The sequence below is a fragment of the Vespula pensylvanica genome, chromosome 15, assembly GCF_014466175.1.
Source record: "Vespula pensylvanica isolate Volc-1 chromosome 15, ASM1446617v1, whole genome shotgun sequence".
In the NCBI taxonomy this organism is placed as follows: Eukaryota; Metazoa; Arthropoda; class Insecta; order Hymenoptera; family Vespidae; genus Vespula; species Vespula pensylvanica.
Window position 1 is genome coordinate 1,108,929 of NC_057699.1, and position 20,668 is coordinate 1,129,596.

The 20,668-nt window shown below is 39.6% G+C and overlaps 1 protein-coding gene across 2 annotated transcripts in view; it reads left to right on the forward strand.

Moving 5' to 3' along the window:
• Positions 1 to 20,668, forward strand: part of LOC122634472 (lachesin) — a 134,474-nt gene that overhangs the window by 56,017 nt on the left and 57,789 nt on the right. The window contains exon 1 of one of the 2 annotated variants that reach the window (XM_043823458.1): positions 14,536 to 14,837. The exons of the other annotated variant lie outside the window; for it this stretch is intronic. Coding sequence (XP_043679393.1) covers positions 14,753 to 14,837 — 85 coding nt within the window. The 5' untranslated portion in view covers positions 14,536 to 14,752. Of the gene's footprint in view, positions 1 to 14,535; positions 14,838 to 20,668 lie in introns of those variants that run through there. 2 annotated transcript variants of the gene reach the window in all.

Below are 20,668 nucleotides of genomic sequence, written 5' to 3' on the forward strand. Positions count from 1 at the left end.
GGCTGATCGTCCATTCGTGGCTGAAATCGTTTTTCCCTTCCCACCCTCCGTCACACTCCCCCTTCCACCCCATACCCTTCTGCCCGACATCGTATTTCTTCAGACTTTAAATTCCCCTCGCGAATTAGCATTCGAAGCATTTCGGGCCGCGTCGTCTATCCTGTGAAAGGTCGAAGGTATGAGAAAGGTACGAGATACATAAGAACAAGAATGAGTAAACGATAGTTTAAGGCGAACGGTTAGGTAGTACGTAAACGATTTGATCGGGAGAAGAACTTTGAAAAAAACAAAAATATTGAAACGAAAAAAGAACAAGTATATTTCGTCAAGAAGTATCAACAAGTATGAGATAAATGTAATTCGATATCTAAAATACAAACGTTGTTTCAATCTGAATTTACTATATTATTAATAGTCGAATGTGATACAGGTATTTCATATCATGTAATTTATTTGACGCTTTATCTTAGAGAATATCGCCATTCATAGAATATCTCGAAAGCAACAAAACTATGTTTGCGTGCAAGCGTATTCCGCAACGACCCTTCTTCCACTCCTCCCTCCCTCTCTCTCTATCTCTATCTCTATCTCTTTCTCTCTCTCTCTCTCCGTCCTGATTTTTTCAACATTTGCATATCCAACCTTTGACTCGTTCTTACCATTCCAACTTTTTTGTAATGCAAATTCTTCGAGTCAAATCCTGACTCACCCCAGACACCTTCTATCTCTTTTTCTCTCTCTCTCTCTCTCTCTCTCTTTCTCTTTCTCTCTCTTCCTTCCTCTTCTTCGACCTAACACGAGAGCAAGGAGACGTTGTCGGGTTGCCTTAACGTACCATCGGCTCGATATCAAGCAGCGTTTCACAGAAACTCGTTCTTGAGGATTTCATTTACGAGCCGAGAGCATCCCTTAGCCAAACCTTTACCACACCATTTCTCTATCCTTTTTGGATTTCAAGGTAGATATCACACTTGGACAGTGTATCCGGTCGATTCCAAACATTCCCTTTACTATCCCTTTTCCTTCTTTCGTCTTTTTTTTTTTCGTTTCGTTCTATTGTTTCACGGAACAGCTAGTTGCTTTTATTCCGTCGATCGATGTAGAAATGAAACATTAAGACAGTCATGTTTACGACGCTTGTAAACACAACTCGATAATAATCATTGTAAACAAAGGAACTCCATCTTCCTCTATCATTTAATTCTTCAATTCTCATCGAAACTGCGGATAGAAAGAAGAGGATAGCGAAAGGATAACACGGATTTAATTCTATTAACGATCAAACAACATTGTTTAATCACTTGCAAGAGGAATTACTTGATATATACACAGTCTAAGTAGTATAACGTTATAATTAAGGAAACTCAAATACGAGAAACTGAATGAACGTTTCACGATTTTGGTGGATATTCAGTCGTCCTTGGTGTGCGTGGTATTAATTCCTTTGGATTTTTTCTTTTAGTAAATCACGATCGGAAGCATAACTAATGGCGGTGCATGTTTTCGGTAAAGCTTTGAAGCTATCGGGATACTTAGCCGCATTGCGGATTTCCCATTTGGAGGTTGGTTACGTAGCTTACGTGAGCCTCTCTTAACGCCTACTCTCTCTCTTTCACTGTCTTTCTCTCCCTCTCTCCCTCTCTCTCTCTTCATATATATATATATTATATACACATATATACATATACATACATATTATATATATATACATATATATAATATATAACCGCATATGTAGGTAGCTAGCACGTGGAAATAGCTAATCTGGTTTCGTTGCGAACACACGCATCGACGATGTGGGTAGAGGGGTACGGAACTACGTGCAACACGTAAAATCTCCTTATCTCGCGCCAACTGTGTGCCTCTCTCCATCCTCCCTCTCCTTTTCCTCACCCTCTCTCCCTTTCTCTCTCTCTCTCTCTCTCTATCTAACTCTGTCTGCTACTCAGTAAGAAATGATTAACGATATCGTAATAACTCGGTATTATCCCTTACATGTACGTATTAAATCGACTGATAAAGAAATGATCTCTTCGAGAAGAGATCATGTCGCGTGAGATTGTTGTTAATCGAAAAGCAATTAAAAAAACTTGAGGACCATAAGATAATGATAGTAGTAGGGGAGAAGACCGACATGCTAAAAGGTATGATAACGCTTTGGAAAACTCTTTTTTAACACGACGGACGATGCAAGTACGCCCAATGTAATTTACTTTAGCACGACAGCGTAAATTTCAGGACGATGAGTATGTACGAGCGCCGTTTAACTCGTTTCCATGGGGCAAAGTTTTCCGTTAACACGCTCGTGCAAACGGCTCCGTCGGAGTCCACGTAGACTCGCTCGGAATTCAGCCTTGGAAAAAGGGCTGCGTTGGGCTCTTTTTCTCGATTTTATCGGCCGACGTTTTATCGTCGTTGGAAAGGGTAAAATGGTAGTATGAGACGTCTCCATTAAAGCAACGTAAAATAATTGGAATGCGTTAATCGTTCAATGAAACGATAATCGTTCGACGATGCTGACGAAGAGAGAAGAAGAAGAAGAAGAAGAAGAAGAAGAAGGGGGGAGGGACGTTCTATAAACCGCTTAACTTTGCTTTTCGCGAGAGGGAGCTGGAAAGTAATTATGCTTCCGGGATTGATAACGACCGCGAAGATTAATATCGGTGAGAGAAAGAGTAAACTTTGATTCGTGGATGTAGGTAGATATACTGGGCGGTATTAATCGACCTTCTTAATCCACCGCAAACTTTTATTCTCAGCGATATAAAGAGGACGAAAAACGATAGAAGAAAACTGACTCGTCTCGGGGGAAAAAAAATTGAGAATAACGGAGAAAGGGAGTTAAAACTAAACCCAGGGAAGGAAGAAAAATAAGATTTCGATAGGAGTTAGTTTAAAGGAATGACAGCATTCTCGAGGTCGGGCCGAATGCGATAGCTCGATGAATTTTTCAGCTTGCAACAGTCGTAACGGTTTAGTATAGGAGAGTACAAGCTCATGGAGCATTAACTTCAAAAGGGTCATTCGCGAGCGCTAAACAACCACTAAAAAAGTCCGGGTTCGTTCGGCGCGTCGGCGTGTACCGAGTAGAGAAATGCGAGGAATTTCGCAGTGAAACTTTTTCCGCATACGATGTGTACGAGCGCGAACGACGAGCAACGCATATATAGCGTATACGTGACGTACAACGTACCTAACTAAAGAGCGAGAGAGAAATAGAGAAACAGAAAGAGAGAGAGAGAGAGAGAGTGAGAAAGGGTGGGTGAGGGAGTGCGCGCGCGGGACTGTATTTTGTCGTCTGCCCGCGAAATCGTCTAGCTTTAAAGCTCACTGGAAATTTGAGGTCGACGCGTTTCGCTCGAAAATACGGTCGACGGTTCGAATACAAGCACGAAATATAATACTCTGTTGGACAATGCGACGAAATTCAACGCTTCTACGCTGTTTTCTACACGTCGCGAAAATTTTCGCATAACTTTTAATGATCTTACGTCTTTCCCCGGTCATTTCGCTATTCCTCTCTTCTATATCTACTTTGTTCTTTCACTTTCTCTCTTTCTTTCTTTATTCTTCTCTATTTCTCTTTTTCTCTTTCTTTTTCGTTCTCTTTCTTTTTCTTTCTTTCTTTCTCTCTCTCTCTCTCTCTCTCTCTCTCTCTCTCTGCTTCTTTCTTTCTTTCTCTTTCTTTGTTTCTTTCTTTTCGTATTTATCGTTCATGACGATAACACGACGTATATTCGTCAGGGAAGTTTTGCATTTACTCGAATTAAGATTTAATTGTCTCTTGCTCGACTCGGTACGCGATATTGCATGAAAGACTGTAAATTAAACGTCTTCTTGTATGTCCTATAGTAAGATCTTGTTTATATTAACAACGAGATACATCGAGCAATATCTCGAGTTTTTAGAATGTTAAGAAGATAGGTATAAAAGAAGTATTTAATTTTGGACGATAAATGGACTCGCATTTTTACTGAAATAAAGTGTGTTTTATGAGAGCGAGAACTATAAAAAAAACCTAGCTGGAATAGAGCTAATTTCAGTTTTTTTTTTTTTTTTATTTGTTTCCTTTTGTTTCTTGCTTCTTTTTCTTTTTTACTTCCGTTCGGATATAAAATAGTAAAGAGAGTATTTTTGAGGTAATTAGAAAATTTGAAAAAACTCCTTAACCAAGAGACAGCGAGCAATACCGAGCAATACCGAGCAATACTCGATCTCTCAATCGTGAAATTACACGAGAGCTAATTGCCTCGGTAACGTTCTCTCTCTGTCTCTCCCTCTCTCCCTCTAACTCTAATTCTCTACACCGTGGACTCCGTTATGATCATCCCAACGCAATATCTGTCTATCACGAACGTTCAGGCGGTCATGTTAGAATTTGCAAGCCGATATCGCAAACAACACGATGTTCGTCGTTACATCTGTCAGACTAATAGACCCAGCTCAGAGCTTGGCCACGTTATCGTTCGTCGATGCTCACCCTTCTCACTTTCTCTCTCCTTCTATCGTTATATTTCTCTCTCTCTCTCTCTCTCTCTCTCTCTCTCTCTCTCTCTCTCTCTCTCTCTTTCATAGTAATCTGGTGACTCTCGCAGATCTCATCGCAGACGAGGAACGTCGACTTTGCGTCCGTGAAATCCTGAGTGACTCGTTAATCCGAAGTTAGAGATCCCATGTTATCGTCGATAATAGGATCGCTCTCTCGACCGTCTCATACTGACGATACCATGTGCCATTATTACAACTATCCTCTTCTCATCGTCGATCATACGAGGAAATATTTTTTCGAAATTTTATTCCGAACAACGGTAGAAAGTAAAAGAGGACAAGGGAAAAACAGGAGGAAGACTTTATCGGACATAATTATCGTAGCACATATAATTATCGAGCGTAACGAGCGCTCATCTCTTTTCGAACGTTCGCCACAAATTTCGTGCATTTCTTTTTTTTTTACATTTTGTTTCCTAAAACCGCATTTTCCCTCTTCTTCCGTCTCTCTCTCTCTCTCTCTCTCTTTCTCTTTTCCTCTATTTTTTTTTTGTTGCTTTTCCTACCGATTTTTCCTTTCCTTTTATTTAAGGTCCTACGTAAAGGAGAGCGCTCCGATACCACCGCAAATGCAGCTAGTTGTCCATCTTCGTGGTAGGAATTTTCTGCTTTTACTTTTTCTCTCCTCCTACCTATCCCACAACTGTACGTTTCTCCGCCATCTTCTCCCTTCCCTATTTCCCGCGTTTCAATCTCTTTTCGTGTGCAGAACCCGCAGACAGATTCCTGTTCCGGCACGAGATTTTTACAGCTGGTTTGGCGCTAAATATTTAATGGCCGAAGCGCGCTCGAGAAGCTTAGGTACGACGAGCGCTTGGAAATTCGTTGAAAGGATAGGGGAGAAGGAGAAGGAGATGGGAGTGTATGAATCGAGTGAAGGAGGAAGAGAGACAGATAGAGAGATAGAGAGAGAGAGAGAGAGAGAGAGAGAGAAAGAGAGACAGAAAAGAGAGAGAAAAAACAGATAGAAAGAGCGAGAATCTGGATTATATTCTTTATATTCGAAGTCGTGAAAAAATGAGGCTATGTTACAGCATTTAGAGAAATATTTTATGTTTCTCTCATTCAAATCGATACATTTAATGCGATATACGTTTCCACTGATGAGAATTTCACGATAGTTGCTTACGGCAAATTACCTTATCGCGTGTTAAAAGCCAAGAGAGAAAGAGAGAGAGAGAGAGAGATACGACACTTGTAAAAGTAATATCGCGTTTCATCCTCGATCGTCACGAATCGTATCTTTAATGAAGCAACCGAATATAGAATCTACGAAAATAAATAAAAATGAAAGAAAGAAGGAAAGAAAGAGAAAAAGAAAGAAAAGAAGAAAAAGAATCATAATTGCCGACGTATTTCAAGTTACTTTACTTTAACGAGGAGACACATCATGATAGTTACAAATGAGCTGAGAAAAAAAATTTTGCCGACTCGCAACGATCCTGAAAGAAATAGTAATAATAATAATAGACGTTTTCATCCCTGTCTTCGTCCATCGTCGTCATTGTCTTTGTGACATTTATCCTTAAATCTGAGATGTACACTACTTTACTCTTGTATACATATTGTATATATGTATATCGGATAGTAATTTGCGATAACGCGACTTAATACCCTGAAGGCGCAATCTGTAAACTCAAACAAGCGCGGTCGCGTCTAACCGACGGAAGACATATAGAGACGTTCGGTAGAGGTGCTTGCGTTGACGCTCAAACAGAACTTAATTTCTCTGCAATGAAGTTTCACTCGTTCTATGTAAGTATAGCAAACGTCTTTCCCTTCGTCGTAATTTTTTGACTTCTGAAAAAAAGAAAAAGAAAGGACTTGGACAGAGAGATCGAGGAATTATACGAACGATATTATTTATACGAAAGGATATACGAAGGAATTTCGAACGATATTATAATAAATTTGTTTTTCCTGATACGAAGTAGTAACTCGACTATCGGATACGTGATAGTTTTCATTTATGTATAGAAACAGAATCCGATTCACATGGAATGTTTAAAAGATAAATTGTTTGTTTAATCTTGAATCGTTTGGATGTTAATGGCGAACATTTCCGATAAATTGACACTGGCAGGGTGAGATTAACATTAAATACGTTGGTCGGCATAATTGACACGTAAACCAAAATGTGTTGCTACGGGTCCCGTCGTATGAGCATTAATGAAGTATGTATATTATTGTATTTTCTCATTCTCTGTCTCTCTCTCTTTTTTGCTCTCGTGAATACGAGAAAACACCGCGTTCAACAAACGCATTCGCGTAATGATTTCGCAGAAGATAATTATTCTTTGTTTTTACTTTCAATGTTCAAGGTTGCAACGATATCGATAAATATTCACGAATATTCGAAATACTAAGGATTTTAAAGGAACCGACGTAATCTCACAGAGAGACGAAAGGATGGTGGCTTTGTTGGTATCTTTGTTATGGGGCTAACCGAGTGGCAATGCCCACAAGACGATTATAAACTAGAGCAATTAATTATAAGTGGTCGTACAGTATAACGACTTCATGGTAGAAATTCCGGCGTGCAACGCCAGTGCATGCCACGAATATTTGGTTTACCATGAAACGCTTCAAGACCGGCCGCGCCTTCGTCTTCCGGCATGCGGTGAAACTGCAGTTCTCTCTATTCTCTACTTTCCTTCGTTTATCTCCGATCCTTCTCCTTTCTTTCTTCTCGTTTTTCTCTCTTCTTCTGGGTAGCTACCCATTACACTCACCCACGCTCCATTTATCAATTACAAGTTGCGCGCGTTGGAGAATAAATGTTGAAAAATCCCATTATCAATGGCGATTCGTGCAGTCCTCTTTTTCTAACTCTCTCTTTCTCTCTCTCTCTCTCCCTCTCTTGCTGTCGTACTTTTTATTTCTTTTCTCCGTCTCTCTCTCTCTCTCTCTCTCTCTCTCTCTCTCTCTTTCTTACTCTCTCACTCTCTTTCTCTCGTACTTTTTATTTCTTTTTTCTGTCTCCTTCTCTCCTTCCCCCTTTCTCTTTCTCTCTCTCTCTCCCTTTCTCTTTCCTTCTCTTTTTATCCTCCTCCTCCTCCTCTTCCTCGTATTCCTACCACCGTTCTATTCATTTCACATCCATTTAAAAGGGTTGAATCCTTTTTTCTTATCCTCGTATCGCCGAGAAACGGCTACGGGAATTATTTTCTCGCTGGAGGGTGAACGGCGATACGCTGACGTTTCAAAGCAACGGACCGCTTGATTTTACATAATCGCCATGAGATAACGAAACTATATGTCTAGTCGATATTCGTTTGCGAATAATACGTTTAATTTCGGACGGCAACCCAACGGTTGTAAGCTTTAATAAAGAGGTTTGCGAATTAAATTAGATTTCGCCATTTCCCGTGGCCGAGTTAAGCTTCGTATTTTTCTTCTTTAAGGTCTTTACGATAGACACGTTGGAATATCAATGATATTTCAATTAAATGTTCCTATGTTAATTTTTTTTTTCTTTCTATTATTTCTTGATCGAAATAGTTTGTAAAAATCGTAGAATTTTTCATTGCCATTAGTTTTTCTTTATTGGATGGAGAGATTTAGAGATTTATAAAGAAAATAATATGGAATTCGTTTATGGAACGATCGACGAGCAAGGCTCGGGATCGTAAATGTAATAACGATAAAATGTCATTTTAGTAGGAGCCAGCAGGGGAACGATTTCCTCCTCATCCCCCTCCTATGCCTCCTCGCGCTCCTCCCATGAAGGAAATAACGTATGTTCGGCTTTCCTAATCGGATGTTCGACTGGCTTTTCCGGGATAATAGCTCGAGCAGGTAGGATTAGGCTAGGACAGAGACCGTTCCTGCTCGGATAGCTTTCCTATCGGTTCGATAATTCTGTTCGATGGCCCGAACGAACTGCCAGTGTTGCCGTTGAGACACGTTCTTTTTTTTCTTTTTTTTTTTATTTTTTTATTTTTTTTTAACGTATTCGACTTTTCGTCCAATCGATCGAACTTCTCGATAACAGTTTTTCTAAAGATCTTCTTCCTTTTAAATATTCTAAGTATATTTGTGTGCGAGATCCTCGATATCGTCATGGAAGAAATGGAACGTCATTTGTCACATCGTTATGTATGAGAAAATTATTTTCGTTTCAGGTATGTATAACAGTAATCATAAATTTATAAGTAGAAAATGTCAAAACCCTCACGATCCTAAAGATCTTAAATTAAATATCTTAAAATGTCGCGTCTGAATATTTTTTTTTGATTATATGTATCGATTATTCCTTGTCAATTCGTTGCACTTTTATAGAAGATATTATAACCTTCCAAACGATCAAGATTATTTTCAACTACTCTCGAAATATTAAAGTAATATCTGTCGAACGATAATGACAGAAATCCTCCGGGTCAAGTATCTGTTTTATTAGCTAGCTATACCAGATACAAATGAAAACCACATGCTATTTCTCGTCTCGTTCGACTTAATTGCTACCTCCTGGAAACGATTTTGCTTTATCAGCTTGCCCGTGGTACTTTAGCCTTTCGATATAATCGTAGACTGGTACTCTCCTTGTTTCATGCGACTGCAAATACGGATTTAATGTAATCACGTTGTGGCACTAACGAGCATTGACAATATATAAAGGAATAAGGAACTTTCGAAAGTCAATCGAAACTATGAATTTTGAACAATCCTTTGAGATAATATAGTTATGGTTTGAAAATCTATAGATCTTGACGAAACGCGAAAACAGAAGAAAACAAAAAATAAGCGAAGGGAAAACGTTTATAAGACAAAAAAAAAAGAGAGAAAAAAAGGAAGAAATTACAATTAGATTGACTTTGCTCGTGTTTGTTTGTACCTAAACGAAGGCTTTTCCAAATACAGGAGGATCGTCAAGACAACGTCTCGTATCCTCCTTTGGTACCACGACGATTCGACGCATGTTATTTACTCAATGTTCCCACCGTTGAAAGGCAATTTATCTTGAGCCTCGGACAAACGTCAAAGCGCACCGGCAGAATAATGGTATGGCAGTCCTAGTCGCGGTTAGACAATGATGTCTCGATGCTATCGAACGAGCTGTACTCTCTTCGAACTGCCTCACATACATACACGTAGTCGGGCACACATACTTGTATAAGTATACGCGTACGTGGAGGTACGACACGCGCACACATGGACGGTTTCACGCTGTGTCCGCCTAATTACTCGTCCTTATGCGACTCGTTTGTCAAAGGTTCGCAAACACGTTCACTTCCGTAGTGCCATTCCCCTTCCATAGTGCATTAATTGAAGGGCTGCATGCGGTACAGTACTTCGACAATCCCGATTCGACATAAACTAGAGAAAGAAGTAGGAGTGGAGGAGGCTACCTATAAGTTTTCGATCGATGGTATCGGTGGAAAATAATCGTCGAACTTTGTCGAGCTTAAAGAAAAATTGCACATCTTTTTCATTTTTCTTTTCCTCGTGTTTCTTTTTTTTTCCTCGATATATCATACCCTTATTAGTTACCTATATTACCTTAGGGATAGAGTTTTTCCTTAAGTTCATTTTATCCTCCAGATCAGTCCCATCAATCTCCCGAAGATATACCAGAGTTTGTCACATGTTTATCAATGCGTCAATGTGTTGAACATGACTAAGCATAGATATCATAATCGATATCTAACTGGGTAGATTTCACGACGTATTATTCAGAATCACGCGTTCCTATAACGACCGTCGGCTTAAGCATCTCAACTCTCCAATATTGCGATCGTGAGAGGTTGACTTTCTGACGTCATTAGAATATCGTTCAGAGTATATTTATAAAGGGTACTATGGTATGTGTTAAAAAGTGATATAGAAAGTTTGTAAGTTTTCTCTTCGCTTTGCTCTCGGTATCGTCGTTCTTCCATCGGAGACGTTTAGGTTCGCGGAACGCCATATTCTTAGGACGACACGAATAAAGCCGCTTCAGGTTCTTTTGACGGCTTCAACTTATTTCCAAGCAGTCTTCTGCTCCAGGCGGAGTACTCTCGCCATCGCTACCTCCTACCCTCTCATCCTTCCGTACTAGCTTCTACCAGTCTCTTCTTCCGCAGCTCGTCGTTTACATCTTCGTCCTGGTCCCCGTTCTTGCCTTCGTCGACGATGTCTCTTAACGCTTTCGGCTAAAATCGAATTACTCGCTTTGCGCTCGCACCTTAGCGAAGAGCAGGAAATGAACTTCCAGTCGGTCCCTCGAGTGAAAATTTTGCATGTGCCTCGATATCTCGGCCATCTTTCTTCTCGATGTCGGCTACACCGAAGATTTTCTCTTCAAGGCTTTCCTCCCGATGCAAATCTTGAATCTCATGGATTAAAATACCTTTTCCATCTAGTTTTATCCTTACCTTTTTCGTTTTATATTATATATCTATCTATCTACCTATCTATCTATCTATATATATATATAATATTGCTTTCAAATATGTACAAATATATCAAAATGAACTTTGAAAGAAACATTTTTTATAGACGAAGGATAACTTTACGTACGGAAGTTATCAATACTCGCTACTTTATTCATAAGGTTTCAAATATTGATCATGGTATGAAAATAAATTGATAAAAAAAAAGGAGAAAAAGTGTCAATGTTTGAGGATGACGCGATGGGAAAGTACAGGTGAATTTGTTTCTTTAAGATGCAAGGTATCGATCTTACTTTTTCTCGGAAAATATTATCGTTGACTACTACCAACGAAAAGGGGTAATTAGGAACGGACTTTCTACAACCCTGAATGGCGAAAACGTCGTTTCGTGAAATAATTCTGTCTGAGGAAAACGTCGTTAGTTGTCATCAGGGAAGCGGTACTTTCAAATCGTCTTCTTACAAAGGTACATATCTAAATATATATCCTTTCCCCGTTTGTAGAGTTGATTTTTTGGTTAAAAATAGAAACGGGTATTACGGTACACGACATATTTCTCCACTCGCAAGTCTCCTTTACGATATCCGTGCCTAAGATAACGTTTTACAAAAATAGGACATCTTTTTTCTCCTTTATGCCAGACATTATCTCGAGTTTCTATGGTAGCATTGAGACGATGCCCTGAATAGTCTGAATTCCGTATTCGCGATCGACGAAAAATTTCAACTACCAAGTCCGCTAGCTTTTCTCCCTAGGCCAAAGAGAATGCCATGATAGCATGAAGGAGATGGTGCTAGAACAGAGAAATAGAGAAAGAGAGAGAAAGGTAGACAAAGAGAAAGAGAGAGAGAGAGAGAGAGGGAGACAAAGAGAGAAAGAAGGAGACGAGGAAAGAGGAAACTAGTGGATAGAGGGTCGATCAAATTGGTATTCCATTGGACGCTTCTAGTGTAGGGTGATCGCGATGCGTCGTCGTGCGTGCGTAAAAGTAACGCAAAGTGTTCCGATTTAAAAGCCCTTTTCTGAGCAAGATCGAAGAATGAAAGTCGATTGGAAAACGTGCCCGAAGGTAGACAATGACGAAGTTAGGGAGTTAATTGGATGAGTAATTTAATCCCGTGAACGGAGTAACAAACAAATTTGTTTCGTGCGAGGTATCGCTCATTTAACAATTTCTATCTCCATCTCTCTTTCTCTCATTCTCTTATAGGAAGAGATATAAAGCATTCTATCGGAATATTCTCAAGGTCGTTTGCGTTGAAGTATGCGGCATTAATCGGATGTAATTTCACAGAACTACCAGCTCCCTTAAGAAGCTATAAAGCCACAAACAAGTAACCCAGCGAAAGTAAGAAATAACTTGGTTGCTTCTGTTTTCGATATCTTGTCGCCAGACGTTTACGAGAACGTAAGGGAGGGTTCGAGTTCGCTCTTAAAGTCATCGTTCGAAATAGAACGATGCATGTTGTACCTAGCAATGCCTATTGCGAGTACGAGATCCATGTTATGAGTCGAGTTTACGACTCGTACCACTCGTCTACACGATACGAAAGCTTAGCAACCTTCGCGATATCCTTCCAACCTATTTTTGGATATTTCGACCTTTATCGAGCTCTCCTCCTACATTCTTCATATCAAATTGTTTCTCTTCGAATTTTACTTTAACCGTCATGATCACTGTCTTATCGATGGTCTCTTTCTTTGTACAATAATATCGATTTCAACCTGTGAAATTCATTTTTCAGTTGAATATTTCGATAGTCTCGTGAGAACTTGACGGAGTGCATACCGTATAATTACCACATGGTGCAAGTAATTACGTTACAATGCGATAATCAATGAAGTAGGTCAACGGTTAAAGGTATCGACTGATCGATCAGCAGTTTCAACCCGAAGTACTCCTACCACGTATATTCGTCGATTTCTCGAATCACGAACCTAATTTAACCATTCGACATGAACTCTTCGATAATGTTTCCGTTTTTATCTCGACCGACACTAAAAAACTATTTCTTTTCGTCCAACGACCGAATCTCACGATGGAGAATATTTTAAAACGCTCTTTTAAATATATAAATATATATATATATATATATATATATACATATATATATATATTGAAAAAAAAAACTTCTTTCTAATGCACATAGCAAACTTCTAATGACGCTATTGAAACTTTGCTTGCAGATACATGCTGCTTTGCCGTTGGATACCATAGTGTCATCATTTTTTTTACTTCTTTATTTTTTTTCTTCTTCTTTCTCGCTCTTCTATTTTTATTTTTATCTGTATTTTTATTTTTATTTTCATCATTCTTTTGTTCATTTTTTTTTTTTTTCGTTCAAACGCAACACCGAAAAGTTCGACGCTCGGCACAACTTTCCACTCGATATAACTTCGCAACTGGATAATTATTTCTCGCTTTAGTCCCTTTTTAATGTCGCCGCTTTGCTACTTGTTAATTTCCGCGGACAGTTCCGATTTGCAATTTCATTTCAATATCAATCTTTTTCCTTTAGGGACAATTTCAATTTGTACCTTATTTCGTTCGTTACCCGTTATGTTCACCGAGTTCGAAGTAGGAGGAAGTTTAATATGACGCCAAGAATATGTGCAAGGAACTTCTGCGCTTAAAGTTTAGCTTCGTCTGACTACATTCGCCTACTTACTACTGCGATGCTTCTCTCTGTCTCTGTCTCTGTCTGTCTCTTTCTCTCTCTCTCTCTGTCTTTCTCCATCTCTCTCTCTATTTCATTTCTCCTTCTCCTTCTCCTCTTACTCACCCAATCATAGTCGTCTAAAGTGTCTAGAAACGTAGAAATCATTATTAATTCATGGACCGAAAATGTACCTTCTTTAATTAACTACGATAAAATAATCAATGAACATACCAAAAATATATTATCAGATTATTTAAAAAATGATCAATGATGGAGTCACGAGAAGAGATTCTTCTACCCTTTATCTGTTATTTATTCTTGCGAAAGGAATGAGATTTGAATGGTTAATGAACGGTAGTTGTTGATCGTATATACATATGTATTTCGTTCAAAAAGGTGTATAGGTTGGATACGATATTATCGTATTTTCACGCGAGCTTCGAAGCTCCACTTTCCCCAGGCTGTTTATAGTCCAGTATAGAGAGAGAGTAACATGAGTGAGAGAAAGGGAGAGGAGAGAGTGGAGCTTCGATCGTTCATCGATTCTCTTATAACATGCAGGAAGATAATATCGATGAGAGAAACAGAGAAAGATGATAGATAGGTAGATGGATAGATAGATGGAGATAGAGATAGAGACAAAGACAGAGAGAAAGAGAGAGAGAGAGAGAGAGAGAGAGAGAGAGAGAGATAGTTTAGAATCGTCCTCTGTACGTGTGTTTCTCCGTATATCCTCTTGGAAACGTGTCTTTCCTACGAGGAAGGCGGATCCTACGATTCGCGATGGCGGAAGGCACGTGAACCTGGATGGGCGCATGCGAACAAACCCTAAAGCTCGTGACGAGAAAAGCATCTCTCCCTCTCTTTCGCTCTCACACCGTCTTTCCCTCTGTACTCCTCCGTTAGTTCAGCCGTCGCACTTGCTCTCCTTCTCGTTCGTTCGTTCTCTCGCTCGTTCGTTCGCTCGCTCGCTCGCTCGTTCGTTCGCTCGTTCGTTCGCTCGCTCGTTCGTTCGCTCGTTCGTTCGTTCGTTCGTTCGTTCGTTCGTTCGCGTTTCACCCCTCTCACCGACACAGAGTGAGGCACAGTAACCCCGTCGTGTGCCAGTCCGCACCGAGATTCCGGCGCGAATCGTCCTTTCTACGTCGCGGCGTCACGCCAAGTTCTAGATGGATGTCGCTGATCCGCACTATTGTCTCAGCGTTTTACCTCGTCGCGCAGCTATTGCTGCTACTGATCTCTCCTGCGATCGTCGAAGGTCAGTGACGATATTTAAACGAATTCATTTAGAAAAAAAAAAAGAATTCTTTTTCTTCGAACCGCTTTGTACGAGCCCGCCATCGAATTCGCTCTAATATACGTTCTTACGATTTCTCTTCTCACATTAATGTCATCATTTTTATTAAAATAGTGCAAACCAGATGCAAGCGGGAAAGATTTGAAATAAATTCCATTTAATTAAATCGTGTCATTTAAATGGAATATTTGCGAAATATCCTACTTAATGTGACTGCGGTTTTAATACCGGTGATTATCTTCCTGTCCTTTCCTGCTGTCTCTTTTTCTATTCATCTTTTTCTATCTCCATCCTTTTTATACCCGTGTAATGAAATTTTCTATCAAGGTAAAGTTAGCACCTTGATTTACATTAACCTCGTGTTAGTGCTATTGCGTTATTTTTATTGCGAATGGATTTCTTAAGTGCGTTCTTCCCTTTTTTCTTTTTTTCTTTACTTTTATATTTGTATTTTCTTTGGTACAGCTTTTCGTAAATGATAACAATTCGATTGAATAGAATTATCACGTGATATATATTGAATCATGTCGGAAGGATATGTGTGATCTGTCTTCTTGTGAAAACTCGTTTCTCGATAATGCGCCAAGTGGAACGTACCTACGAGGAAGAGGATCGTTAACGAATCAGTCGATCGACTCGATCAAGTAACGAAGTTTCGCACTTGGAAAGTGATATTCGACCGCTGATTGAAATCATGAATAAAATATCAGGACAGAATTTTAGATCACGTTCACCTTACGAGAAGGCTATACGCATCGTCGCTTCCGACGTAAATTCGACTTACGTTGGATGCCAGTGGCCTTATCAAGTATTCTTAAAACGTACTACGTTAAAACGGGACAGGAGTAGCTTTACTTTTATTTCCATCGAACGATCTTCTATGTCCCAGTTTTTATCTTCTTTGACACGTTCACATACAAGAACAAAATACGGAACGTGGTAATCATATCTTTTTTCCTTTTTCTTTTTTTTTTCTTATATATATATATATATATATATATATATATATATATATATATATATATACACGATAGTATACCCTGCGAACTAAATATACGTCGTAACGTCTGCGTTTATATACGAACGTGTCTAACACCTAATTGGCTAAAACCATCGATTTCTCTCGTCGACGTGCGATTATCCTCCAATATCCTGATACATTATTTATCTCGGCCTATAAAACCTCGAAGATTTCGTAAAGGCGAGAGGCCTTCCGTTCTTTGGGGAGAAAACTTTCACCCCTCGATTTCTTACCGAGCCATCTCTGGCACGATCGTCTAACTTTCCTTCGTTCGTCGACAATAAAAGCTTTTAGAGAAAGAAAGAGAGAGAGAGAGAGAGAGAGAGAGAGAGAGAGAGAGAGAGAGAGAGAGAAAGGGGAACGAAAAAGATGCGAGCGAGATATCTAGTTTTCTCCGCATCTTTTTTTACTTCTATCATCTATTACTATCTCTTTCTTTCTTTCTCCCTCTCTCTCTCTCTCTCTCTCTCTCTCTTTCATTCCCCCTTTTCCTTTTCTATCTTTTCTATCTCTTACATCGACCGGAAATTTTTTCCTAGCAATCGCCAGAAAAAAATTCGATATCTCGCGGTGCCTATCATTGAATTCACAATGGCATATCCAATGTAAGATGAATCCGTATGGTTGAATTTTCGAATAACATTGCGAGACTTGCCTTACTTCGTTACTCTGATTCGATCGAATGAAATTTCGACGATCGACGTTAAAGTAAAATGAATTTTCCATTCGACGTAATAGCATCAACCTGTTTCGTTTCTGATTCGTTTCTGTTTCTTGCTTCTAGCACATTTCTTGGATTTTCTATCGAGTTCAGTCTAGATACGATGATTGATTCGTTAGAATCGAGCGAAGGCTATTGTCTTTGGTACTCCATTGTACTTTACGGATTGTAAGGTGCAGAAATGTCATTAATATAGTAGAACGCGTAACGACGCAGCTACATGAAAATTATTTCCCACGAAGATCATCGATCATAGAGAAGTATAGGACTTAGGTTCGATCTCTGCCTCGATCTAAAGTTCACATCAACGAGAGCTTCACCTCGGAACTAAAACCACTAACGAAGTTACGGCCGCTAATTAGCTACGAGCGGGTGGTGAGAGACGAGGTCGAAGATGAAGATCTCTTAGTGACGAGAGAAAGGGAAAATTATGTTATTAGCGCTTTTATAACGCCTCGTCAAAACGAGAATCATAAATACGTTGCACGGGGTAACAGCTGCGCCATAACGATTTATTATCGTTAATTTTGCACATTTCACGATCGTATTACGTTAATAAACGAGCTAATCAATTAGAATATTATTATAGTTTACGCGGTAATCGTTTACATTACCATTCGCAAAAGCTACTTTATTTCTATTCCTCTCTTTCGATTTCTTTTTTTTTTTGACATTTCTTTTCATCGAAACACTACTTCTCTTTCGTTGTTTATTTATTTATTTATTTATTTTTTTTTTTCTTTACGAACGCCAGAAGTTCTCGCATGTTACATTACAAATCTTAGACTCACTGGGACACTTTGGTACGACTCCTGGTTGCAATACCTCGAGCAGTAAATAATTGAAACGATTCAAGTAGAATACATAGCGAATGGAGTAAGAGAGAAGGAAAGGGAAGGGACGAACGGCCAGAAAGGTCTGAAAGAGAAGAGAGAGAGAGAGAGAGAGAGAGAGAGAGAGAGAGGGAGAGAGAAACAGATAGAAATTGCAAGAGTAGTAAAGGTATGGGAGAGAGGCGGAAGAGGGTGAGTGGGTGGTTGAGAGGTTTTACTCGCGCGCTTCTTCACCGACTCCTCTTTATTTCGGCGTACCGTGGACAAATGCAACTAACGTATCGAACTTCCGTCCGAACTAATTTATGGTGTTGGGATTAGGGGAGTAAAATAAAGAGAGCGAGAAAGAGAGAGACAACAAGAGAGAAAGAGAAAGAAAGAGAGAGAGAGAGAGAGAGAGAGAGAAAGAATGAAAGAAAGAAAAGGAGAGAGAGAGGGAACGAGAGTGGGCCATGGCAATTCTGCAGTGCGGGTAACTACCCCTTCTACGGTATACTCCTTCTCTCTCTTTTCTCTTCGTACGGTCTCTCCGGGCTACGCTCGATGGGTTCAAATGCTTAAGAGGCGAACGTTTCTTCTTGGCTATGGTGAAATATCACTGCTAAGAAAAAGGGAACGGTCGATCCCTCAGAGGGTTGACAAAAACATGGGTAATAAAACTCGCCCACCTTTTCCTCTTTCTTTTCCTCCTATTCTGTATCTTTCTGTTCTTTCGTTCGCCTATCTTTTTATTCTCTTTCGGTCTCGTATCATTCGGCTAATGGAAGGGAAAATATAACGTGACTACTCCCCAGCTAGAACGATCACGTTATCGTGCACTAATACCTCACCGAATCGTTTCCGTATTTTCGATGAGATAAGAAACGGACGGATAGATACAGTAAAGCAGATTACTTTCGAAGAAAATTTGTTTTTAACGGGCGAGATTTTGACGTTACTTAATTATATGCTAAGAAATGATGGGAGCAAAGCTTAACGTCTTCCTCTTTACCCTCGTTCATTCTTCGAAATCAAACGGTTTAGTTTAAACTAAAGAGAGGAAAAAGGACGAGCCGAGGAGAAACTAAACGCGACTTTAATCGTGGTAAAGGAAAGAAAATGTATCAGTAGTTCGCGTCAGCGTAAAGGTATTAGACGTTTTGTTCTCTTTCTTTTTAAAAGTAAGTTTCAAGCGCAATAAAATACATGCGCTTTTCTTCGTTTCACGCTCGAAAAGAGAAGATGAAAACGAACGCGGTAAATACTTAAAAACGAGTTGCTCTTAAATTTCATTACCGGCGGTGGTGTACCCTATAAATCATGCTTCTGTCTGAAACAATAAACCGTGTGCAGTAGATGGTCCGTAAACTTCCGTCGTCTCGATGAAAAATCTCGATGTCTTAGTCCTATCTAAGGGAAAGAGACAGAGAATAAGAATAAGAGTAGTAGAATAAGAGAGAAGAATAAGAGAGAAAAAACAAGAAAGAGAGAGAGAGAGAGAGAGAGAGAGAGAGAGAGAGAGAAAGAGAGAAAAAGAGAGAGAAACAAGAAAGAAGAGGATGAGTTTCCTTGAGAGAGCCACGTACGATCGTTCACCCGGACAGATCGTTACTGAAAGGAATGGTAGGAGAGAACCGCTACTTGATACCCGATTAGAGGACAACGAAGACGTCGGAGCCCAGACGGAGCCAAGTAAGACGACGTTGCCGGGCGTTGTCGTCGATAATTGGAGATTGGCTCACGAAGTACTTCGGTTCTTCGTTTGATGTGGTTAGCTTCGCTACGTATTTCTCTCAGTTCATACTCGAGACCGCTGTACGATCAAGCAATAGCCGAGAAATTCGACCGATACTGTCTTTTACTCCTATCACACCTCTCTAAACTTTACTTCGATCGACCAGAGAACAATCTCTCTCTCTCTCTCTCTCTCTCTCTCTCTCTCTTAACTTGTTCTTTCCTTTTAATACGACATTTCTAGAACTCGTTGAATCGTTTTAACGAACCACGTGTGCATGTCGATGCATTTCCGTATCGTCTGCGGTCGAATGTAGATTTGTTGGTGTTAAGCTAGATTTAAAGGATCTTTAAACTATCGATATCACTTGCCGAGTATGTATGTAGTCGTATAACGAGCCTTTTCGTTTCCTTTTACGGTAGTCGCTATTGTCTTTTCGTTGGTGTCACGCGTCAATGCCCTCGGTGTGAGAGGTATCGATTCAAACGGCTGTTGGTGCTAAAACGAAATGAAAGCCACATGCGTTCACTTCTTCGGTTTCATAGTCACTCGTTTTTCCTGCGGTTTAGTTTCCTAAGTTCTCTCGTCGTTTTCTCATGTCGATCCGAAAGTATCGCTAATGAGACGTCTTCTTTTTCCTTTTTTTATTCTTGTGTTCTTGTTATTGTCGTTGCCACTGTTGAAACATCGATGTTGTTTCATAATTTTATAATTTTTCTGCTAATTTTATAATTGATGCGTCGAACTTGATATTTGTTTTCTAATTCCTTCGAGAATCTTTCTTGCAAAATCGCAGCAACGAAAAGTAGTTTCTTTAGTTTGTTATATTTTAACGTTTTCACATTTATCAATCAGAAATTGTTTCTTTTTTTTTATGTAATTTCGAGTATCCTCATTCAATTTATACTAACGTGACTAGATCGTTCGTACTTTGCCAATCTGTTCTTTTGTCTCTTTAAAGAAAGACCGGAGCAGGGGGGAAAAAGAGAAGAATAGAAACGTATCATTCCAAGTTCTTTGTTCGTTCGGTTTCCAGTCGATAAGAATTCAAACTCACGAAGCTGGTTGTCGACGAGTTCTCCATTCTCCTGCAGGTTTTGCGATAATTTCCGATAAAGGTCAACCCCTCGAAGGCAGAATGCTGCAGGCAGTGGGTCTCCCTAAAACATCGAGACCGCATGGCGCTGTATTTGTAGCGATGAACGTTGGAATATAACTGTGGTAAAAGAGAGAGAGAGATGGAGAGAGAGATAGAGAAAGAGATAGAGAGATAGAGAGAAAGAGAGAGAGAGAGAGAGAGAAATAGAGAGAAAGAGATAGAGAATTATACGGTAAATTGCGCTAATTAATGCTAATTGTCCAAACTAATAAATAACTGCATGAATAAACATATCCATTGTCCAGAGAGCACAGTAGTTTTCGAGCTGCGAGAGAAACGGAAATGGAAGAAGAAATACTTCATATACGTTTAAACGCGTTTGTTTGAAAGTGAACGAATAGAAA